The sequence below is a fragment of the Castanea sativa genome, chromosome 3 (genome assembly GCF_040712315.1).
Source record: "Castanea sativa cultivar Marrone di Chiusa Pesio chromosome 3, ASM4071231v1".
In the NCBI taxonomy this organism is placed as follows: Eukaryota; Viridiplantae; Streptophyta; class Magnoliopsida; order Fagales; family Fagaceae; genus Castanea; species Castanea sativa.
Window position 1 is genome coordinate 6162414 of NC_134015.1, and position 26280 is coordinate 6188693.

The 26280-nt window shown below is 32.4% G+C and overlaps 2 protein-coding genes across 2 annotated transcripts; both read right to left on the reverse strand.

The window, feature by feature from the left end:
• Positions 1-22509: 22509 nt before the first annotated feature.
• LOC142628390 (pectinesterase 3-like) lies at positions 22510-23124 on the reverse strand. The gene has a single exon (XM_075802500.1). The coding sequence runs from the start codon at positions 23122-23124 to the stop codon at positions 22510-22512; it is 615 nt and encodes a 204-aa protein (XP_075658615.1).
• Positions 23125-24664: 1540 nt separating this feature from the next.
• On the reverse strand, positions 24665-25375 carry LOC142628391 (putative pectinesterase 30). Its single transcript, XM_075802502.1, has one exon. The coding sequence runs from the start codon at positions 25373-25375 to the stop codon at positions 24665-24667; it is 711 nt and encodes a 236-aa protein (XP_075658617.1).
• Between the last annotated feature and the right edge of the window lie 905 nt (positions 25376-26280).

The window sequence follows — 26280 nt, forward strand, 5'->3', positions numbered from 1 at the left end:
TGGTACAGATGATTTATATTCAAATTTGATAGTAATTTGAACTTTTTTTTTTCATATAATTTCTCAAAGTTAGGAAATATTCTAAATACACTTTAAGAATGTTTTACTTTGGTGGGAGTGTTCTTTTGGGATTCTAAAGATTTTCCATCTTCTAAGAAAATGGTTATCATATTTTTTAAGCTTGTTAATTTTCTCTTATATTTATTTTAAGTTAAATATTTTTTCATAAAATTTTATGTCAAAATGTAGAGTTCATTATAGCCTACAAATGGATAGTTCTTAATTAATGACCGGTTCATATCTATCTTAGAGGTTCAAGTGATAACGAGTGGTAATGGCATTTTCATAGTGTCTCATGCCCAACCTCACCCTCCCTTTGGATGGTTTTTATTACACACACTCTCACTCTCACACACACAATCAAACAGCATACAAATGTTGATTAAAAGTCACAATTTATGTGCAGTTTGAGTGTATGTAAGGGTGTGTATAAAAGGGTTTGAACTAGTGTTTAGTTTTTTTTTTTTTATTAGAGCATTCTTTGTAACTCATGTAATATTTTTTAACCTCTTAACTTGCAGTGAAAACTTCAATAGTAAAGTTGATCATGGAAAATGAATCACCTTCTCACATAGTAGATGAACACTGCCCTTTGGATCAAGATGTCATCTCGGAGATATCAGCAAGATTGCCATTAGAAAGCCTTATCCAATGTGAAAGGGTTTGCAAAAGTTGGTTTAGAATGATTCATGATCCAAACTTCGTACACAGATCTAAGCAAGTATTCATCACTTTAAATTTTTTACTTAAAATATCAGACAATTTCTGGTTCAATTATTTTGAAATTGAAGATGCCTATGATGGGCTGATAATGCTTAAAAAATCTATTTATAATGGCAATCTCCGCGTCTATAATCATAGCACTGGCCAGATGAGCACCATCCCTCATGTGCCACTAACGAGTTCAAGTCCGAGGAACTACTATTCATTGGTATATGATGTTTCCATCCAAAAGTACAAGGTAGTTTGCTTTTGTTTGAGTAAGAATATGGTCAAGTGTTATATATATATGTTATGGATAGTAATAATGATGAAGCTCCTGCTTGGAGGGAATTGAGCTTTTCTTTCGTGGTAAACTTTCTGAGTCATGCCCATCACACACGAGCCCATCAAACTTTTGATGGAGTTGTGTGTAATGGGGCGTTGAATTGGATGGAAAAATATGAAACAAATAGGATGCCATATGTATCATCATTAGACATATCAAGTGAGAAGCTTAGGGAAAGAATTAAGTTGCCATCCAAACCCAACACGTGCAACAAGAAAAGACTCAATTGCAAGTTATTAGCTTTCAATGGATTTCTTTGTTATGCTAATCCAAGCTCCAAGGGTAGGTTTGATTTTTGGGTCTTGAGGGATTGGGTTAAACTTAAACCTATTTGGATCAAACAATATACATTAAGCCTTTCGTCGATGGTCTGCAAGCCCAAAACTTTGAAGACTTTCATTCATGATAATTTTTTACCTCTTGCAATATACCAAGATGTCAAGTCTTGTTCGGTAGAAATCATGATACTATTTCGCTGCAAGTTGTTTATATACAATGTGAAGAGCAAAGAGTTGAGGGCTGAAGAAGAGGGATTACTGGATTCAAGCTCTCTTCCTTGTATTTCCAAGTTTACTCGTCTTTTTTACTGGTGATTATAGCTCATATCAGTATAAGAAGATAAAGAGACATTAGTTTTCAAGTTGAATTCAAATAAAGTAGATAGGATTAGGATTGCATTTTTAATTTCAAAGTTGTGTTGCATTTACCATTTAAATTCAAGTCCTATTTAACGTACAATAGGTCTCTCTTTCTCTTAGAAGATTGGTTGTCTCGAATAAACTTAACTCAATTTATTTTCTGTCCATAACAGTATGTATTCATTATTGGTTTTGTGGTTTAAAAAAAAAAAAAAATTCCTTTGGATAGATGTGCGTGATAGACGTGCGTAAAGATAAAGATTTGATTTTCAATTTTTTCTTAGTTTAAATGACTTAATAGAGTATGAAATGACTGTTTTTGTTCTTGTTTTTGTTTTTTTTCATATATGAAAATTTTGGATGTATCTAGCTATTATACTGTTTAAGCTTTATTAATATGTGAATTTAAAATGATTACATGTAAGATATCATTTCATCAAATCTATAATATCAGATTTTTTTTAACTGTAAATAAAATTTTCAAAACTCAAATTATCACGTGTTGTTAAATTTTAGTAAGAATGTTTGGTTTTTGATTTTGTTTTTTATTTATCAAATGCCTTGATTTAAAATCTTCCCGTATAAATGCAATTTAGATTTTTGGGTTGTGCATACCTCCAATGTATTGTGTTCTTTCAACTGCTTAGCCCATTATCCTGCTTGTTAGTTGGGTCTGTCCTTGTCCCTATTTGGATTTTGGAGTGCCTAGAATCTATTTCAACCTACATTTCCTCAAATTTGGCCTACGTTCTTATTGGACGTAAAAGATGGGGTTTATGTGTTTTTTTTTAAAAATATTATATTTATATATAGGTGAAATACATCAAGTTTTTTAATTAGATTTAACATATGGTTACATTGAGTTTATATTTTGAAAAAAATAAAATTGCTTATGCTTCATCAGTCAATAGTGAATACCACCTTATGTTTGAATTTAACCACGGAACTTAATGTATAACATCTAAGAAATTGAATATCTAAGTGATTGTCATAAGGGTACATACTGATTAAAAAAGATATTGATATTAAATCATAGATTATAATACACATTTTTTTGAAAGGAAAAAAAAAATTACTCAGCCTATAATTTATTGATTCATAGGTATAAACTCTAGATACTTTTTTTGTTGGAGAAAAAACTCTAGATACTTGTATATATATTTTTTTTTGTTTTGAGAAAGTGTATATGTTTTTTTTAATATTTGTTTCCTGTCTAGCTTCATTAAAAAAAGTCATTTAATTTAATTTTTTTTTATAAATGTTATGTCCATAATATTTTCATAACAAATTCTAGATAGTTAGTTATTATTAGTTCTAATTTAAACTCAACACTGAAATTAATTTTTTACCCACTAGTAACAGTAAAAAACAACCTACCACTTTGAATTTGTTGTGAAAATATTATGAACTTATCGTTTCTCATCTTTTTTATGTTCTGCCAATTGCATGTCACAACCTTCCATGTTTACTTTTTTAATTATAAAATGATTGAAGTTTAAATACTCCATCTTTATATATATATATATATATATATATATATATATAATGACATTATAGTATATTGCATTTGGTTAGTAAAAAAGTATCGTGGGGTATAGAAATCCAATGAGGAGATCATGCCACATGTCATAGCAAAGGCCAAGGAGGCCATTGCAGCTCTGAGGAGGCCACTGTATCTCCGAGGAGGTTATGCTCTCAGATGGTAAGGTCACTTCAGTGGTATGTTACCAGAGGAGGTCACAATGAAGAAAGAAGCTTTGGGGAAGGGTCCAATCTTGATTGAAGGGATGGTGGCTGCCACCTCATTTAAAACTTCCTGACTGCATTTATGTGGAGAAGGCCCCTGAACAGTGTTGCATTGATTGACACAACTCACAAGGGATTTGGTAAGGGATCTGATGGAACAGAAACTCAAGTGATAATTTGGGCGACCAACAACTGGAGGGCCAAGATCATCTAAAGGGGGCTATATAATGCGAGAGAGCTTCCAGAGGAAAAGGGTTAGAAAAAATGGTGGGAATGGATACTGTAGCAACTTAGAACAAAAATTGTAACCAAGTCAAAAAGGATCTATTCAATAACTATTCTCCTTGGACTTTGCCAAGGAGCGATTTTCTTCGAACACAATCTAATTTTATTTATTTTCATGTTATCATTGATTTACTGTGCACGCTGATCCTTCCATTGAAGTCTAACTTTTAAGCCTACTCTTTATAAATTCATTGTACCGGGCTATTTGGGCTCTAGTCTTATTGCTATTTGCGCCTAGGATCCAAATCTCGCCCGTACAAGTATAATACTAATTCAATGTTACATTTGATTTTTATTCTTTTACTTGTACCATTTTAGTCACATTCCCATATTTGCGTCTTCATGACAAGAGAATAAAGACCTCGTGCATCCAAACAAGTCATCTTTCTTAAGCCCTCTTCTAGTGTTTCTTTCTTTTCTTCAAAAACCCTAGTCAAAGAGAAACACAATTCATTAGAGGTTAATTTGGTATTCAAAATGTTTGAAATCCTACATGGCATTCATATTATCTTTAAAAATAAAGAAAAAGAAAATGTTGTACCTAATGCATAAAACTTACATTTTTTTGAGGTCTAGAAGAAGTAATAGTAGACAGCCTCACTCCCAATTTCTTTGAGAAAATAATTATGATAGGCATTTTTATTTTCTAGTGGTTGGATACCTTACTTTTGCCTAGCTATTAAAGGTCTGTCTAACTTGTAATGTTTTGACACTACTTTTCTTTTTGTAAACTTTTTTGTATAATTAATTGATGAGTGGAAGCATAAAAGAGAGCAAGTATAAGTGTTTACATGGTTTAGTCTGATGGTCTATATCACAGGTGAAAAACCCTTGATGTTTATATATTTACTATTAAGCTCTTGTGTTACAATTAACTCAATACACAATTTATTTAGGTAAATTGTAAATTACACCTCTAAAGTTTGGAAGTGTTTGAATTTTACCCCTTGAAGTTTGAGAGTGTTTGGATTTTACTCCATAGAGTTTGAGGGTGTTTGGATTTTACATCCTAAAGTTTCAGAATTTGGGGGTATTAAATCCAAACACTCCTAAACTTTAAGGGGTAAAATCCAAATTCTGTAACATCAGGGTGTACAAAATCTAAACACCCAAACTTCAAGGGTAAAGTCCAAATTCTAAAATTTTAGGGTGTAAAATCCAAACACTCAAAACTTTAGAGATGTAATTTGCAATTTAGCTATTTATTTATATAGAACTCTAGACTAATTTGTTTGTTCTATGAATAAAAGGTTTACTATTAGTTTGGATCACTTAGGTCATAATATGTTTAATACCTTCTATCAAAATAAAGGTGGAAGTTTGAATTTGGAAAGTTTTGAATGTATAACTTGATCAAATAAGACATGTCAGGGTAGCATACGACCACACATATCGATGTTGAGAAATTAAAAAAGGTCCTTCAAATTGTCTTGGGGTGAGGTTCTGTTAAATTACCGATTGTCTCAAAAGTTTAAACTTTTAGAAAATAGTGAATTTAATCACTTAACCATAATTCTAACACTCCCCTCACTTGTGGGCCTAAACTTCCCCTTAGTAAGTGGAGGCTAACAAGTGGGAATTTAATATTTTAAATGGGAGGAATAGTGAAAACAGAGATCGAACTCAGAATCTCCTGCTCTGATACCATGTTAAATTATTGATTGTCTGAAAAGTTTAAACTTTTAGGAAATTATGAATTTAATCACTTAACCATAATTCTAATAGGTTCAGACTAAGGAAATAAAGAGTATCAAAAGAGGTGTTTTATTATAATAATAACAATAACAACAATCATAGCTGTGATATGGTAGACATATATCCAAAACCAAATTCCAAAAAAAATTAAAGGGACTTTTCATCCCTTTTTGGCATATTGTTTTTTTCCATGATGTAATTCTTTTGTTTTTTTTTAAAAAAAGTGCAATGATATGCACGTACAAAAATATTTTGAGGGTGGAAAATAAAATATTTTGAGAAGATAAAAGATAAGAAGGGATTAAACTTGGATTTGAATCTAATTTGAATCAAAATTCTCCGATACTAGCCATTCAAAAGATTAATTGATAAATTTAGTAATTTACAATAGAGTTTGTATCCTAATAAACTAACACAAGCTCAGCATCCATAATCACTCTAGGACTCCAAATACAAAATATGCTGTAACAATGAGTTATATACCATAACATACTCAAACACTATAACATACTCAAATAATTGGAGTCCCATTCACGCACAAACTTTTAATTATGGTATAAATTGCACAATTTGCAAGCCCTAGCATGCACCAGCCATTAAACACTATACCCTCAAGCCATGAAACCCTTAACTCTAATAATCTTCATCGCCCTATTAGCCGCATATGGCACCTTCATCATTAATCTTCCTTCTCCTCCTCATCTTCCCTTCGAGTCACCACCCCTTCCGTACTCCGCGGCGTTTGAGTCCTGCATAAGAAAACACAATCCTGACTTTCCTGCGCGTCGTACTGTGCAACATGCGTCCTACAATCCTGAGCCTGACATTCTTGAGTGCCTCTCCAAGCTGATGAAAATCCCATCAACCAAATACGCCAGTGACTCCACCCAAATCCTCAGAATCTTAGCCGACCGGGTTTACAATTCGTCACTAATCGCACGCTCCAAGTTCAACCGCTACATAACTGTCCACGCTGGTAATCTGAGCAGTAACTCGATGGGGTGTCTGAGAAATTGTGAAGAAATGTCAGACAACATTCTCAATTATTGGGAGCATGGCTTCATGAATGATGATCCACCGTACTTTAAATACGGAACCTTGGAGCACTTCTGGGTGCTAAGTGACATTCACGTCCAAGATTGTCGTAGGGATTTCAATTGTACTGACAATGTCAACGTGAAGGAATTCATGCACTCCGTTTTCGATGAGATTGATGAACTGGTCCTGTTTGGTAAAGCCCTTACATACGGTAACGACAAAGGATTGGTGAGACTGACGGAGTTGATGCCCACGCCTTTGGTGGTGCACCACAAATCGTCTTTGGTTGTGTGGATGGGAAAAACGTTGAAGAGGCTTCGTCTTCTATCACCTGCACGGACAATGATACCATTCCTTCCGTTTGTGTGATTAATTAGAAAAAAGAAACCTTTCTTCAAAAGAAGAAATCTCACTGCTACACCATGAAAATTATTTGGATTAGGATTAGTTTGGAGTAGAATATGGATTAGTTTTATTAATTGATTATTAGAAGTACCTTGTAGTGTTTGTAGCTTATATTTATAAAAGCAATATTTAGGTACAGTAGTTAGATGTTTTTTAGGTTTTCTCATTAAGATTTTACTGTGTGTAATTTTTAGTTAAATAGTCACATAATTGAATTTTAAGAGGAAAATTTAAGAAACAGCACGAAAGGTATTGTATCTAAATTTTGTCTTAGTTAGTTTTATTAAATGTTTTTTAAGTAGATTAGTTTAATTAATGGATTATTATAATTTAGAAGTATTTATAGCTTATCTTGATTTATTATTTATTTGAAAGTATGCTATTTTAAAACTTCGTAACAAAAATATGGAGACATTTGCCATATATTTTTTATGAAGATAAATACAATAATCCAACAAACTCCCTAAAGCAATCTTCCCCAAAGCAATGTTACCATACGTTATATATAGTAATTATAAATTATTACTTCTCTTAAATATATTAAATATCAATTCTGAAATATATTACATAGAATATAATTGTAGATAAGAGAGATTTTTATTTTTTATTATTTGAAAAAAAGAGCAAAATTTATTACAAAGAGCTAAAGAGAGCTGAGAGCAATTTTTGAAGGCACAACCTTTAGAATACTTGGGACTAGGGTGCATAACCGTATATGTCATCTTTTTAACCTTTTGAGTTCATATCACTGGATTATTCTATAAAATAACTATGAATATATTGAATATTGAGTGAATGTGTGTTTAGGGTTGATAATGCATGAAAATTAGTAGGCTAAATGTTCCGGGCTTTCTCGACGGTTGGTTGATCTGAAAAGGAAGTGTGACTATTAAAGGTGACTAGGGTGAACTAACTAAGGACTCTTTAACAGTTAAGCTAGTTTTCTCTTAAAAATACAAGAGTAGTGAGAATGAATAGTAGAATGTACCTTGGTTAGATGAGGCTTCGTCCCTTTATAGAGTGTTTGGAGTGGGTCTACTTATTAGATCCCACTAACATCGTGGAAGATGTGTGGACTTAGTGGGGAAAGTGGAGCGAATTTTGAGGAATTCACCCCATATTCCGATATAAGGTTTAGTGATTTAACCATTTGAGATTATGGAAAACACTCAGAAATTAACTAAGTGTGATATTGGTCGTCCATACCTTCTCGTGGTATGGACAACCTGGTTTTCATTAGACGATAAGATTCTCTTTTGGACGACTGGTGATATTCTTGGACGTACATATTTTATGTTTGTGTTGCATATTTCTCTTTTCTTCTTTCTGAAGGCTACTTTGGAGACGACCACTATGGACGAATAACAGTTGCTGATCACTATCAAGGGTTAACTTTTATAAAATAATTACATGTCGTGTTTGATTTGAAGGAACCGTATGTTGGTAGTCGATTCTAATCTTTTTAAGAAAGAACGAGTAATATACTCTTAGTTTGAAAGAGTCGCCTATATTCACGTACAGTTGGAAGGTTTACGTACAATACGCGTACTATATATTGATAATAAATAAAGAATAATCATGAATTTTTGAATTACAAATTATATCTCTCAAAGTAGTCCATTTATCGAATTAGGGGTCTTATTTCCATATAAGCAACCAATAGAAAAAATGATAAGGTTTAGTTATAAAATTGGTTGTAACATAAGGCTACATCCTTACTCAATAAAATAAATATTATTAAATATTTTGAAAATCTAACCTTTAATTGCATGTTCTTTACGCTCTTAATACACATGTAAAATTTATGTCAATCAGATATTATTTGTTATATGATTTATAAGCTTATATTATATGCATAATTTTAAACTATAAAAGCTTGCAATTTAAACAATTTATTGATGACGTAGCTGTAAATCTTTAATTTTCTAGAAATTTTTAAGCATGAAGGATATAAGAAGAAGACGTAATCCAATGATGGATTTGTCAAAATTCACTTCTAATAAAAAAAAATATTGAGTAAGGTTGTAGTTTTAAGTTACAACTAATTTTATAATTAAACTTTGTCCATAAAAAATTAGCTATTTTGTACTCTACTTATTGTAATGCATCCTATGCCTCCATTATTATTTTGGAAAATATCTATTATACTCACGTGCCACTTTTGCACAAAATTTCACAATCATGACTTCAAGGAAATATTTTAGTAAAAAAAAGTGTGTAAGAGATATTTTCCTATTATTTATAAAGCTTTTTTCCGTAATATTATTAATTCAAATCTACTATTAAGCATCATAGTTCAAGCACGTTCAAAATTTCTTGTATTTGGATAGAATCCTATATATTTGACTCTGTGACTTGTTAAAACAACAGCACTGATAGTGGTTAGAGGTGGCTAGGATAGGTTGAGAGCTTAGGTAGAAAATACAATCATTAGTTTATTTTATTTAGTCTCTTGTTTAGGCTTCATTTCCACAGTTCTATTCTTCTTTGCACAGTAATCAGGTGAAATTACTGAGAGAAGGAAAGGCAAAGCTAAAAAGAAAGAGTGTTTGTGAGATCCCAGACCAGTGAGGAAGGTGAAAATATTGAGGGTGTTGAGAAAGTAATAAAAGGGTGAGGTTCAGACTAAGGAAACAAATCTTTAAGAATTAAAAGAGTATCAAAAGTGATGTAAGGGGTAAAATATTAATAGAGGGCTGCAGCAAAGTGTACAACTAAATCCTAAGCAAGATCCTCAGTGCAAGTTTGATATGCGTGTTAATAACATAAACAACATATATACAAAATGCATGGTGTGATTTTTAAAATTTACATTTAATAAAAAGACATAGATGGAGTTTGCAGGGTTCCTCTCCAAATTGAGAAATGATATGTCCACAACATTTTCACAATAAATTCTAAGTGGTAGGTTGTTATTGGTTGTTATTATTGGGGCAAAAATGTAATCTTCGTGTTAGGTTCAAATTTGAACCAATAATAACGAACCACCTATGATTTGTTGTGAAAATGTTGTAAAAATGTTGTGAACGTGGCATCTCTCCTCCAAATTAGTTTAAAGAGAAACCTTATCTTTTATAAAATCACTTCTAAAAAACACTCACTTTAGATTATCTATTATATACTCTATTTTATTTAAATAATTATTTTTATTTATTATTTTCATTTAATCTCTCTCTCTCTCTCCTCTCAGATTTAAAAACACCCACATAACTCTCTCACCTCTCACCCTCTCGACCCAAACCCACAATTTCTCACCTCTCTCTCTCTCTCTCTCTCAACTGCCGCTGCTACTATGCTTATTCCTGTATGCAAGGGCGGAGCTAGGGGGGGGTCAAGGGGGGCACTTGCTTCCCCTGGCCCCACCCAAAAAATCTGTTAATATTTACTTACTAGCTAGTCTAGATGCATTTTAGGAAAAAATATAAAACTGTTATTAGTTATGAAAAACTATAAAACCGTATACACAATAAGAGCAGCTGCTTTCATGGGAGGATTGAGAGCATAGCCTACTTGTACGTAATAGAAATTTTTGTATGTTGTACTTTATGTCTATCTAACAACTAAAAACCTTTCCATTTCATAAGTAGAATTATAACATTTTTTATAATTACAATTTCAAAATGATTTTTTATGTAAATAAACTCCTAATAGATAAATATAATATAATGAATATGTTATTTTCTTTTAAATTTTCTTGCATTCAAATATTGCTTAGCATACACATTATGAATGAATTGTCATTTTGCAAATTGATCTCAAACACTATATCAATATGTATATGTTCGCTTGCACGTACGTAAATGTGATGTCAAATGTAATTTTTTCCCCCTCTCAAGTTAGATCCTAGCTCCACCACTGCTTGTATGCTGGTTCTTTGATGATTTATATGGATTTTGTATTTAGGTTTAATGAGTACGGGATCTAGATTTAAGATAGGTTGATGAATTTGCAAACGTTGCTGGGATTCAAGAGGAGATAATGAAGGAAGAGAGCTAGAAGAAGGGAGAGAATTAGATCTGAGAGGTGAGCCAAAAAAAAAGTAAACATGTATCCAAATTCGAAAACCAAATTCCACCCCCCAAAAAAAGAAAAAAAGAAAAAGAAAAAGAAGGATTCCATCCCTTTTCCGCATACTGTTTTGTTCCATGATGTAATTTTTGTTTAAAAAAAGGAAAAAAAAAAAGAAAAAGAAAATTTAAGTGCAATGATACATTGATACGTACGTACAAAAATATTTTAAGGGAGAAAAAAAAAATATTTAGAGTAGATAAAAGTAAAATTTTGGTTGCTTTTGAGGGAACAACTTTCGTGAAAACAAAAGATAAGAAGGGATAAAATTTGAATTTACCTAAAGAAATCATGACCTCTTAAATCTAATTTGAATCAAAATTCTCTGATACTCCCCATTCAAAAGATTAATTGATATAAATATAGTATGTATTTTACAGTCGAGTTTGTAACCTAATAAACTAATAAGATTAGGATCCATAATCACTCCAGGACTCCAATTACAAAATATGTTGTAACAATGAGTTACTATAACATACTCAAACACTTAAGCTAACTAAAACACAATTATTAGAGTCCCAATTCGATCCCATCGATCTCCACTTAACAATGGTATAAATTGCACAATGCACCATGCACCATGCACCAGCCATTAAACACTAGTACAATATACCCTCTAGCCATGAAACCTTTCACTCTAATAATCTTCTTCGCCCTATTAGCCGCTTATGGCTCTTACATTATTTCTCCTCCTTTTCATCATCTTCCCTTCGAATCACCTCCTCCATCGGCTTCTGCCACCGTACTAGGTGGCGTATGAGTCTTGCAAGAGAAGCTACGCTCTGGAGCGTCACGCTCAGGAGTGCCTCACCACACTGATGAAAATCCCATCAACTAAAATTTTGAATTGCAAATTTGTCCGTCTTATAGGATTTGAACTTTAGTTTCTTACTTAAAGGCAAAATGTTTTACTGCTTAGCTATAAAACAGTAATTTATAAGCATGTAGTGGGTGAAGTATCATGCATGCAAGGGCCTTCTTAACAGAATTCATACCAAGCAAAGCCAAAATATCACTCATTGACTAATATTATTTGAACTGTGTTGTAAATTAACCTGAATATCTTTCTTTTCATATTTGTTACAAATTTGGCATTAACAACAACAACAACAATAACAACAACAACAACAATAACAATAGAAACAACAATGTTTGTTAATAATTAACTTTAAAGTGAGGTAATGAGAACTTATGATAAATATATCTCACATAAACAGTTAGAGTGTTGCTAGGGCTACGAGGAAAACACAAATTAAAAAAAAAAAATAAAATAAAATCTTACCAAAAATATGCATACAAAAAATTGCAAGGCAAGGCAATAATTGTTTTTTTTTTTTTTCTTCATCATACATAGGAAAGCAAAGTACATAAGTTGGGTAGAACTTAGGTAAAATTTCTTATGTAGAACCATAAAATACATTAGGTTTTCTAATTGAATTTAAACACAAAACTGTATTAAATTAACTTTTCTAAAAAAAATAACATTGTTTGTAATGTATTGAATAAATGGAGCCATGTGTTTTAGTTTAATTGTAGATCTAAATCTAATATACTACATCAAACTATATCTAAGTTTTACCATATAGATTTACCTATCTAAAAATGTGGTTTTAAAGTCGTGGAGTTTTAAAAATGTGTTTTAGTTTCATTAAAGTCCTTTAGAATCAAAACTTCATTTGTTGCAAAAATAAAAAATCATTGAGCGGAGTAAAAGCAAAAGAATGAATTTTTCATGACATAATTGGAAATTCTTTAATATTTTGCTTAGAAATACAAAATATGTGTTTAAAACTGGAAGTTCAGTACAACATAACTGTCCATAGGATGCACATAATTCATAAAGGGGTTCCAATAATGTCTCTGTAAAAACAAGGTAACAAATATTGGGATATCTACCTTTCTTGTTTGTATCCTACATTTGTCAATATGTCCACTCAGTGGTTCGCTTCTTAGATGTGAGATATGTCTAACTATCATCTCTCAATGTCTTCCGAAGATGTTCTTACAATCATGCACATGATTTGATATCAGCTCTGCAGTCGAGTTTTACGTTATTAATTAACCAAGAAGCTACGAAAAAGGAATCTGTTTGTACTTTTACTCCTTTACATCCCTTATTAATTCCATGTTATAAATAGTCCATGTCTAATTGGTCACAATTTTGCTAATATTTTGGTTGTCTAGAAAGCCTATACAAAGAGAACACACAATCCATTCATCCATTCTTCATTACTATCCTTGAGAAGGTGACCAAAAAATAATAAATAAATGCATAATTATTGTATAAAAAGAAGCATAGCAGACCATGAAGATGCCAAATAAAAGTAATAAGCATGAGGGTAAACTAACATACCACCCATGTAGTATATCCTTACAATATAAAATTATCACGTGGCTAATTTTGTGATACTTACTTTTCGATCTTGTGGTTTGCTTTATGAAACATTTACTTTCTTTATGGTTTGCTTTATAAGGATTTGACATTAATTTTAAGAGAATTTGATGATACGGAAAGTTCTAACATCACATATAAAGAAAGAATTGAAGGGAAAAAAAAAAAATCATTCTACCCTCACATTTACGATTTTATCTCTCTCTAACTCTCCTTCAATTCTCATTTGGTTTTGTATATGTTTCCAAGGAACAATTTTAATTTAGAATAAATTTTTTCTTTAATTTTTCCCCGATAGGATGTTTTCCCAAGAGGAATTGTTGGTACTTGTCAAATCTAGAATAACATTTCTTATGGTTTGCTTTAAGGAATTCCTCGTAAAGCAAACCATAAGAAATGTAAATGAACACAAGATACCTCCACATACGTTTCAATGAGAATATATTTTACAAAGTGATATATTGTTAAAACCAAATTCGCAAAAAAAGGCATTATGTTCAATTGCATGATGTCATTCTTCTGTTTAAGAAAGGAAAAGAGCTAGGTACATTCTATTACACTCGCTTTTTTATATAGTTCACCATTTCAGTTCAAAAGGTTTGTGTACGCAAGAGATATTAGCCTTTGAGCTAGGCTTGAGATGGTCATCAATCATTTCTCAAATGTGAAATCTTCTGGTCCATAGTCCAAGTAACAGATATCTGTCAATGGGCCTACTGGGTTTGTAGCCCAACAAGAGACCATGCCCCAAGTTACGTATAAATTGGCAATTTTGCAAGCTAGCATTAGTGCATTGCCAGTCGTTCCTCGTCGAGTTTTTGTTAAACACTATCCCATCTATATATAACTGCAACCATGAGACCCTCCACTCTAATCTTCACCATGCTAGCCACTGCTTACAACTTTTACCTGTTTTATCTTTTCATCTACAACTATTATCATCATCTCCTAGTGGTCGTGAAACCACCACCTCCTCCACCACCACCGCTTCCGCCACCGTACGAGGTGGTGAATGAGTTATGCATGCATAACTACTATCCATCGTCGCTCGGAAACTGCTTCACCAAACTCATGCAAATCCCACCAACCAAATACACCGCTGACTCGACCGAAGTCATCAGAATCATAATCGACAAGGTTTACAGTTTGTCACGCAGAGCACGATTCAAGTTCGACAACGCCGCAACTTTTAACGCTACCCATTTGAGCAGTGACTCTATCAAGTGTCTACGAAAGTGTCAGGAATCATCCGACGCCATTGTCAATTACTGGTACCATCGTTTCGAGAAGGATGAATTTTTCCCGCAGATCCGTTCTGGAACAGTGCACCACTTCTGGAGGCGAGCTCGGACTCACGCCCAACGTTGTCTTTACGGACACAATTGTAGCGGTGACAAAGCCGTGAGAGCATTCACACACTCCGTTTTCGATGAGATCGAAGCTCTGGTCAGGCTCGGCAACGCTCTTAGAAACAGGGTCGGGAATATTAGATCGATGAGACTGACGGAGATTAAGCCAATGCCTTTGGTGGTGCGCAGATGGTACGTGGGTGAAACAAAGCGTTTTCGGCGAGATAGGGCTGCCCTTGGAGCTAGAGCCAACCGGCTGGGCTCACAAGTGATTCGTCCAGTAAATTATTTGAATTAGCAATTGGATTAGATGATAATAGTGTTTTGCTTTATTCAAATATATTATTTGGATTAAGATTAGTTAAATTAGTGGATTTGGTTTTATTAGTAATAGATTATAGTATGTTGGTATTTATCTTTATCTATTTAAAATTCTGCCTTGTATAAATTTTTAGATATTGAATATTTATTGATAAATTAAAAAAGATTAGTGTAGTGAACAATTCTCAAATTTGATCCCTTTAGATGGGCAAATGCTATCGATGTGATTTACGTTTTAAATTCCTTATGTAAGTTAGCATTTGCCCATCTAAAGGGATAAAAAAAAGTAAGCATTTAGCTATCTTTTTTTGTCAACTTTTATATTGATTTTTTTGAATTGTGGTTTTAATTGCCGCCACTAAATTATAGTTCAACTGATACTTTATTCTTCCATAATAATTTGTTAGAAGGTAAAGTTGATATTCAAACCATTTGGTTACGTAACCTCTACAAAAAAAAAAGTTGTTTTTTCAAGGGTCAAAACTTATGAAAAAATTATAAAAAATTTACATTATTTTAAGAGACTTGATAATTACCCTTGATATTTGAGGATCGCCAACCCTTGAAAAATAACAAGGGTTGAAAATTTTAAAAGTACAACCAGGGATGGAGCTCACAATCAAGAATGGACCTAAAAATTCAAAATCTAGGACCCCCTCCAAAATTTTATTATAAAAAATACCGTAGTTGATGTTTTAGCTAAACATCAACTATGCCTTGTTTTGTGTATTTGTTACTTGATAGTGTTAAATTTTGTTTGTATTGTGCTTGTCCTTAGACATTTGCAATGCCCCAACATTCACTTGGGCAATAATATTCCTCAATGCCATCTAAAGAAGAAAATTAATTGTATAACATGCAATAAAACCACATAAAAATATACTAGTTATATATTAATCTCTCACACAGAGAGAGAGAGAGAGAGAGAGAGAGAGAGAGAGAGAGAGAGAGAGAGAGAGAGAGAGAGAGAGAGAGAGAGAGAGAGAGAGAGAGAGAGAGAGAGAGAGAGAGAGAGAGAGAGAGATTTTATCTTTGAAATTTTGGTATTTATTTTAAGGGTTTAAAATTTTTAATATCTTTTTAATGGAAAAAATATGTGAAAATATGGATCGATTTAAGCAATGACTCTATCTGCTGACGACATTGTCAATTTCTGGGAAGATCGCCTCATGAATGGTAAGTTATTCCCAGAGATCCCTCTTGGAAGCATGGACCAATTCTGGCGGCAAGTTCTCAATCACGTCGGAATTTGTTTTCACTTAAACGATCGTGCTGACAATGTGAAGGAATTCATCATACACTCAGTTTTCAATGAGATCGATGATCTGGTCATGGTCGGCTACGCATTTAAACACAAGGTCCAGAATTTTTGATCGATAAGACTGACGGAGTTGAAGCCAACGCCTTTGGTGGTGCACCACCGCCGTGAATGGTGCCCCGATCCAAATCGTTTTCGCTGGTGAGAGCTGCCCTTGGAGCCTGAGCCAACTGCATGCATGTGGGGTTCTTCACTTCTTTTCTAGGCTCACAAGTGTTTTGTCCAGTCAATTGTTAGAATTTGCCATTGGATAGATCATGATAGAGTTTTGTTTTATTTGGATTTGGATTAGGATTCGTTTTATTGATAGATCATAGGAAGTTAATATTTATTTTTATTTATTTAGAAGTATATTTTGTATAAAATTTTAGATATTGAATTTATCTATAGATTATTAGAAATTAGTATTATGCCTCTCTGATGCACAGCTTAATTAAAGAATTATATATAAATTTAATTTTTTTTAATAATATAATTAAATTTAATAACAAATAAAATAGTAAAATTATTTTAACTTTCTAAGAGCTTTTAGTAGTAAACGGGCTGGGCTTTGCACGGTTTTGGTCATAAACTTATAATATGAATAATTTTATTGGGAAAAACTAATTAATGATTGAAGAGAAATGCTACACCCGGTTAGACTAAGATATAACATTTACTTATTCAAATAACAATTAAGGTAAAGTAGGGTGAGGAACAACAAATAATAATTATAACATACCGGTATAATAACATTTATATTTATTATAATGAAGTGCTTGCATCTCTAAGTGTCAAATTAATATCAACACTAAACATGCTAAGATGTTTATGTTAATTAATGTAAATGAGCATAAAATTAATATCAACATCTAACACCTTACTATTGCATGAATTATGATTAAAATTGACCTAATATTTTACTTTAACCCCAATAAATCATCTTGAATTTACAAATTAAAACTACTCAAATTTATAAGATTTAAAAAAAAAAAATTGAAAGCAAAATTCACAATAACACACACATAAATATATAGACACAAAGAAACTTTGAATTCAATAATTATAAACAATATTAATTTCTAAACATTAAAAAAATCTAGAATTAGAGTTAAAGTAAAGATACTCACATGAATATTGAATTAACTTTTATAGTAAGGGGGAGGCAGCGAAGTCATGGAGATTTCACATTATCTTAAACATCCATTATTTTTACATCATCCTTTTTATATTTAATCAATTTTCTATCTCCATTCTTTGTGGAGTGATGTTCATTATCATGGTTTTGGATACTCAAATCTTGGTCTCTTGGCTACCTATGGGATCTACACATATTAGAAAACAGATCTTTCAAAAGTGAATAAGATTTTTGTTAAATTAATTTGTTAGTTTTCATGGAAGATATACGATTGATTTTGAAGACCATAATAACTTAATAAGTGTATAAATTAGATCAAAGTTAACAAAACAAATACATATTCAATTTGATGAAAAAAGAAAGAAAGAAGGGAATTTTATGAAAAAACAAAAAGAAGAAGGCAAATACATATATACAAGTTTCATAGGTAAGGTAAGTATGAGAACGAAAGAATATATTAAGAAACAGTACAGTAGGAAAAGGGAAAAATATACCAAACCGTATATATACCCACTTTTATATCGGAAAATTTTAAATTGTGAAGAAATTGATAACTTGATATAAACAGAAAGAAAAAAGGAGTTTACGTAATTAAGAAGTTTATGTTAATTGCATATTAGTTTTTTTTTTTTACTTTATCTAAAAAAATAGTTAATGTTATTAGATTTTTATTTTTAGTTTACCTTAAAGTTAATAAATATTAGCAAATTTTTTTGTTATTTATTCCAAAATAAAAAAAAAAATTTGATAAGAAAAAATAATACTCTTAAATTTGTTACTTTATTATTAGGAAATTGATGATGTAGGATAAATGTTTATCCCAAAAAAAAAATACTAATGTAAGCTAGTAAAATTGTTACTTTATAGATTTTTTTTAAAAAGAAGAAGAAGAAGAAGAAGTTCATTAGAACACTTATTGTTACTTTATCCAAAGAAATTTATAAAGATTAAAAACTTTTTGTTTTTACCTAAAACCTTAAGTGAATGAATTTATTGAAAAATCTAAAAAGATTTTTGCAATTTGGTGAAGCTACTTGGTGCAACCATGGATTTTAAGCCCAATTTTTATTATATAGTATATGATGATATGATTTAAATATATTATAGGGAAATTAGTTTTTAGCTTAGCTATAATAAGTTCACATTAGTGAAGCACAATTCTCAAATTTGAACGAGTAAATGCTATCGATATGATTTATTTTTTCATTTCCTTATTTATGTTAGCATATAGCTAGAAAATATTTCTTGTCAATTTTCATATTAATTTTATATTGATGGTTTTGAACTATTACTGCCAATGAGTTATAGCTTAATTTACACTTGCTTCTTTCCTAATAATAGATTAGAAGGTCGAGATTCAAATCCATTTGGATGTGTGACTCACTGGTGCTAATAATAAAAAGATGTTTTAGTTGACATTTCCACTATTATATTATCTAATTAAATTTAATACTCGTTTTGATATAGAATCTTAGAAATTCCACTACTAAATTACTGTTTGTTTGATAAGTCTTTGGAGGATTGTTGTTTTTCTGATAAGTCTTTGGAGGATTCTTGAATGGAGTTTGATAATTAAGGATTTAGGAAGGTTAGGAGGTTAACAAAAAGAGGAATCTTGACTGAATCTTGAAGGAATTTGATGCTTGTGTCGTATTAATTAGCTATTATCCTTGAAAAAAAATTTGGAGTCTTCATTAACCTTTGCATACTGCAACCAAGCATGGAACAGGGCCAAACATCTAATATATAGAACAATCCTTCCTACATTTATTGGACTTTATTTATTTGCAAGAAACAATATAAAATTCATCCATGTCATAGATCTTCTTAGTTGGGGACAAATTCTTGGTACAAGCATTTGAGCAGGATTACACACGACCTTCTTTGTGTCCATGTGTGAAATAAAACAGAAAAGAATAAGTAAATTTATTGGCAGAAAGACTACAACAAGCCAACAATTAAGCTGGCATTCTATATCAACACACTTCCACTCCTCCACATAGAAATAAAAAGTCAGCACCTTTAACCTTCCAATAGAAAAAAAAAATAATAATAGAAAGAAGAGGATTAGAACACAAGCATAGACCACATAAGTATATTTTGAAATCATATTATTGAAATAGGGAATACCCCGCAAGACTATTCAAGCTTATATGCAGCAACTTCAGTTATTATAGTCATGTGACATCGTTGTGCTATGATCATGGAACTAAAGTATGAGGCTTTTTTGAGTAGTTCATGTAACTCTATTCTAAATGATTGGCAAAATTATTGTTGAAAGTACTGTAGATAAAAGTAAAAGTTAGTTGAAATAGTAAAGTATGACCAATGAATAATGCCAAAAAGTTCAGTGAGACTTATAAATAGTAGCAAAAATAAGTCGAATAGTGAAATAATTTTCATTTTTCATCCTAACTCAAACGCAGTGTGAGTTTGACAACACTTATTTTTATTAACTTATTTCAAGTCAATCAAAGGAATTTGGGTATGGTTTTGTGTTACTGATGTGTGTTTGGAGGTGTTATTAGTGTTTGGATGTGTTATTAGTGGTGGGTATATTTAGTGGAGATGTGATGGGATGTTCTAGAGATTTGGTTGTGAGGGATCTAGATTTTTCTTGGAGGTCAGTTTCCATAGGGGTTATCGAGTTGAGGGATGTTAGGTTTAAGAGTTGGTTAAGAGGCATTTGATTTTTAAGACGTGGTGGATATCTAGTTGGGGCCGAATGGGGATATTGGCTAAGTTTCCAAGACCGGTCTATTTTGAAATGACATGAGCAGCCAATTCTTCAAAATTTGATAGAGTTTTCCTCGAGACACTCACCTGGGTCTCATTGGAATCACACACCCATTCTCATTTTCCAAATCACCCAACGCGTGAAAACTACACACTTTCTGACCCAGGGCCTTAATTCGCCCTTCTCCATCCTCATCTGATGTTTGGGCAGTTTTTGCAATAAATTCAACCCATCTGGTCGTTCTTTTATTGATTGATTCTGCTTTCATCCATGGACCAAATCCATATGGTTCTTTGAGCATTAATTATTCATCAGAAGAAGTCCCCCGTGTACATTTAGCTTTTAAGTGCTCCAGCTTGCCACATTAAAATCAAAACTCAGCTATTCTTTTGTATTTAAATTGGATCCATAAGTCTGGTTGTGGCTTTTTATCTAGAAAAAAACCACTCTAGAGAGGATTTTCTACTTTTAGCTCCACCTTCACCCTTAGGAACTTGCTCATGCATATCTTCCCATCTCCCGTGATATCCACATCTAAAACCTCATCCACAAAAACCCCTATCTCTTCTGCATTTTCCTTTGACATATACTTAATGGGGAGATCATGAACTTTGATCCAAAGTGGAATACTAGAGAGATCCATATCTTCAATAGCTAAATTCTTTTGCCATTGTTTCAAAATCAGTGGGAATCCTTCAGTATTCCAGCCCTAGTTTTAAGATGCGTTTTTTTATCCCCTTCATAGGCAAATTTGAACAAAAACACATTCTCCCTTAGATCAACAATCTGAATCCCTTTGTTGTTCTCCAAGCTTTTAAGATAATGGCCTTGACTGCATTTTTGTTAATGATTCTATCTGCCAAAATTTTACCCACCAAGCCTATATTGCATAGATCTTCAGCTGCCTTCTCACTTGCTTTCAATTTTAAAGATTTGCCTGAGCACCTGAGTTTTCCAGTATCCACGGTTAACACTTCTACCAGCTCATTTTGTTTGTCCATTTGGATTAGCACTGAGTGATTAGGGGTAGGACCCCTGGACCACAACTAGGTGGGTCAATTAGGATGGGTTTTGTGGAAACTGTGGTAGTTGAAGGAATTGGTTTAGGATGGGTTTGGTGGAAAATATGATGGTTGAAGGAATCAAATTAAGATGGGAAAGGCTGTACAGATTTAAAAGGAAACTTGAGTACAAAATTTAGTGAGATTGAAATCTTGGTTAGAGACATAATAAAAATTTCTGTTTATTTTGATTCTTTGAGATGGACTAGTTGACTTCCTAAAATTTTCATTTAGCAATGCAAAAAATAATAACTTGGGGAAATATCATGATCAAGGTTATATTCTGTTTATCATCCCAAAGTTTTTCTAGCTTCTTGCTGCGCAAAAGCATGATATTTGACCATGCCTAGTATCTCACAAACACCTAAACTCTAATACCTCAGGACTCCATTTGTGCCAACAGCCAACACCTAATGGAGGGTGCAAGTACAAGGCTTGTAATTGTATTTTAGAAAGCAATTAATTGCAATTATTTAATGGATTTGTAAAGTCTTCTCTATGCAGTCACAAGCTCACAACATGAAGACTTGTGATAATTAGAACCGAAGTTTCCAGGCAGAATTTCTACGTTTCCCAACCTCTGAATCATTTTATACCACAAAAATAACTGTCTTCATAGTATGTTTGGGTGTTGGAGAGGTTTTTGGTGTAATCAGTGTTTAAAAAACCAAAAAAAACAAAAACAAAAACAAAAGGGCACCCCATGCTTTGATTGTGATAGTACATGGAGTTTACTTACTCACTATAGGATTTTAAGATTGTCCACTTCTTTTAAAATATGCTTTACAATTTCTAGAAAATTTTCTCCAACAATATTTCTTATTTATTATCATGTCTCTGTATTTAATGGTTGTGTGATATAGAAAAAATAAAACTAAAATATTGATAATGATATATATATATATATATATATATATTTTAAATTGCTATCCTAAAGACCATCAAATGAACAAAACACATCCTAGGTTTTTAATGAAGACAATCAGAACATATGAAACAAAGTGTAGATTAGACTAGTAAACATTTCAAATGTCTTACATCACAAACATTTGTGTTAAACATTCACCAAATTAAAAATTGTTCAAAAAGGCATGTAAGCGAGGCAGTACCAACCAACTCTCATAATAGAAAAACTTACATAAACATGTAAAGTAAACTAAATGTCTAACTCATTTGGAAACCTAGAATTTTGGACCCAAAAGGCTCTGAGAAAGTTTCTGATATTGAACACCTAGATCTCTGCTTCTGAGAGATTTGCTCGGCATCCTTTCCATTTCACCCGCTTGCTCAGCCGCGAACCTATGCCTATGTTTTGGTGCTTCACATAATCAATTGAATTAAGTTTAGAACGGCTGTTCCAATCAAGCCAACCATCGGGATGGATGACGTGTCCAATGTAGCTGTTAATAATTGCCTTCGCAGCCGTGTCACTCCATGGCCGTCCCAAGTAGGTTGAATTTTTCGAATCCTCTAGCCAAATCTTGTTGGCCGGCACAACTCCAATCAGGGACTTGTGTATGACAATACCCCTTTGATTTGCCATCCCATTGCTACCATTGGTGGTCAGAACATTAACTTGACCAGGCTTCAACTGCTTCACTAAGATTAGAAAGTTCTGAAATACTGCAGTTGCCTTACCAAAGATAAAATCGATGGTAGCCTCGATGATACAGTTGTGGAAAAACTGAGATCCGGCATGAACATAGAGGGCATCTTGGAACCCACTAAATCTGCAGTTATAAAAGGCCACTTCAGCACTAAACACAAGGGCTACAGCTTGATGTTTGTCTGGTCCAGTCGAATTTAATATCGTCAACTCCTCTCCGATGAAGTTTGGCCCCTTCATAGCTAAACAACAACAGAAGCAACAAAACAATTAAGTGTTCCAATCAACAGAAAAAACAACAACAAATAAATAGCTGCACCGATTAACAGAAATAAGTAACGTAATCAATCAAAGACCTAAAATCATATATCATTTGTGACAATAGTCATGTAGTTAATTTAATAAAAAAAAAAAATCAAGCGTTCCATTCACTTCAAACTAAACATTGTTATTCACAAAATACTTGTTTAAGAATATGCATTTAAATGGTACAAAAAGTAATATATATATATATATATATATATATATATATATATATATATATATATATACTATTATCTCTCTTGGTTGTTTTTTTGTTGTAATAGTAACTTAAATTTATTACATCAATATGAAATTATAGCAATAATTATTATATTACATTAAAATGTGTTGTTGTAATAAGTAACTCTTATTTACATTAAGATATGTTGTTGCAATAAGTAATTTTTTATTTCACATCGAACTATATTATTGTAATAGGTTAAACCTTTATTTCACATCAAATTTTATTGATGTAATGGAGGTGAGTAATTGAGTAGCGGGAAAATTTGAGAAATTGACGCTATTTGTTTTTCATTAATTTCCTCTCTCTCACCCATGTCTATTCCTTTTTCTTTTTTTTTTTCTCATCTCAATATTTATCTCTCACCACACATGTCTTCCTTTTTTTTCTCATCTCAATTTCCCACTTTCTCTCACCACATCTATCTTCCTATTTTTTCTCATCTCAAAATTAACTCACACACGCCTATCTCTTTTTTCTTTTTCTTTTTTTCATTTCACTTTCTCTCTTTCTTAAGCGTATCTCAAAATTCAAATTTATCTACTAACTACAAAACTTATCTCTCAAATTTCCATCTCACTCTCATATCTACTAACTCTAAATTTTCTCTCTCAAATTTCAGTCTCTCTTAATTCAGTCTTCTTAGAGAGCTCTTTCTCAGTTTAAAGATTTTCTTTTATATTGTATTGATTTTTGCATACTTTTTGAAACTATATGTTTGAATATATATTCAACAAGTTGTGTATATGTTTGTGTTTTTTGACATATGTATTGAAATGAAGTATTTCAAATTTTTCATCTTTTATGGATATCTTTAATTTGTTAGTAAAGTACCTAGATATGGTTTTTGAATTGCAAAACAGGTTAATGAAAAAATTATTTTTTTAAAAAAATTTAATAAAAAAAAAAACTATTGCAACAAGATTTTCAAAGTAAATCGTTGCAATATATAAATTGTTGCAATATATGGAATTTATTACAACGAAAATCTAGTGTTACATAAACCTATTGCTTTTGTTTAATAAAAAAAAAACCTATTGCAACGAGATTTTCAAAGTAAATCGTTGCAATATATAAATCATTGCAATATATGGAATTTATTGCATAAAAAATCTAGTGTTGCATAAACCTATTGCCTCGGAGTTTATTACAACGGTTTGCATCGATTTTTTTGTCGTTGCAATAGCACCTATTACGACAACATTAGTTGTTATTGCAACGACTTTTTTCGTTATATTAAGTCATTTTTCTTGTAGTGAAAGTATTGTTGAACTTATTGAACGTTGCCGTGTGCAAGGTAGAGAGCTCCTTTTCAATTCGATATAGCTCTCCCTGAATGATGGTGGCTTGCCAGTTTTCACCAACAAACCGAAACTTGGGCAAACTGGGAATTACTATACGTTCGTTGTAAATCCCAAACTTGATATAGACAACGACTACAGTCGTTATACCTGAGGGAGCACGTCTAATGGTCTCTCTATTGGTTTCAACGTCCCTTGTGCCATCCTTAGCCACCACTATGTCTGGTGTGACCTTGCTATTGCTAAACTCGTTGGGAAATGAATGAATCAACCAAGCTTTGGTTGAGTCATGAACTTCATATCTTGTATTAAGGAAAGAAGAAGTGATGAAAAGTGCAATAAACAGACCCCTATGTTCCTTCAATAATTTTATCTCATTCCTTCTGATAAAGAATTTAGGATCACTCCTAACCAACTCATTCATATAGTTTGATTGAAACAACTCATAGTTTACCAACGATTTTCCAATCATACCTAAATCTGCCCCAACCACGGAGAAATTTGCCCCTAGAGATGCAATAGTTTCAACAAGCAAATGTACATTCATACCCAAATCATCTTTGCAAGATTGAACATCTGATTTGACCTCTATGAACAAATTAGAAATTTCAATATCTCCAAGACTCTTATTTACCTTTTTGGCCATATTTGCGGTATTCTTTAGGGCAATAACAAAGAGTTTTTCTCTACTATTTACTGTCTTTGCCACCGTGCCAGTAAACAACGCACCGCACTCGGAGATAAAGTTTAGAAACTGAGGCTTAGCACAAATTTCTTCCACCTAACAACTAGCATGCTTGTACTCGGTGTCGGTAGTTATCACTGGAAGCTCAGTTGCCATTTTTGGCATATATGAAAACTACAGAAAATAGAATGTATCGGCCAAGAGACAGGGACCGATTAGCCCGATTAATATTTTCCGAATGTTGAACGAATCGATAAGAACATGAGTATGGGTTCTGGCCATTTTGAGAGAAGAGTAGCTAGAGTCTGTTCTAGGGTTTGTAGCTAGAAGGCATGGGTGTGGCTCTAGGGCCACCGCACCTGCACTAGACACTCGGCAACATGCCGATTCGCGTTTTTTTTTCGTTTCCCGATTTGCGCCAATTCGGGCCAATTTTGGCTGAGTTGCGTTGGTTTGGGTTGATTCGCACCAATTCAGGTCGAGTCGCGCTAGTTCAGCTTCGATTTAGGCCGAGTCATGCTGATTACAACCAAAATTGGCCGAGAAACTGGCCGAAATACATGTTAAAAAAAAATTATATATATATATATATATAAACTTGATTTGATTTCTTATTTAGTTATTAACTTATTATATATTTGTCAAATTATTTGTATGTTAAATAACTTAAATTGAAATTACTGAATTATTTGTAGTTATTATTGCTCTTATATTGGTATATATTTACCATTATATGAAAATATATTTTATAATTTGTTAGTAAATGTATCCCGCCGCACCCACACCCTGCTTTTTCAAAAATTGCCGAGTCTCGCACCCGCACTCAAATCCAAATCTGCACCCGTGCTTCATAGGTTTTGTAGTAA

What these genes read in the sequence shown, in the direction of transcription:
- LOC142628391 (XM_075802502.1), bottom strand. Translation starts at nt 25,375, where the DNA reads ATGGCCAAAAAGGTAAATAAGAGTCTTGGAGATATTGAAATTTCTAAT.
- LOC142628390 (XM_075802500.1), bottom strand. Translation starts at nt 23,124, where the DNA reads ATGAAGGGGCCAAACTTCATCGGAGAGGAGTTGACGATATTAAATTCG.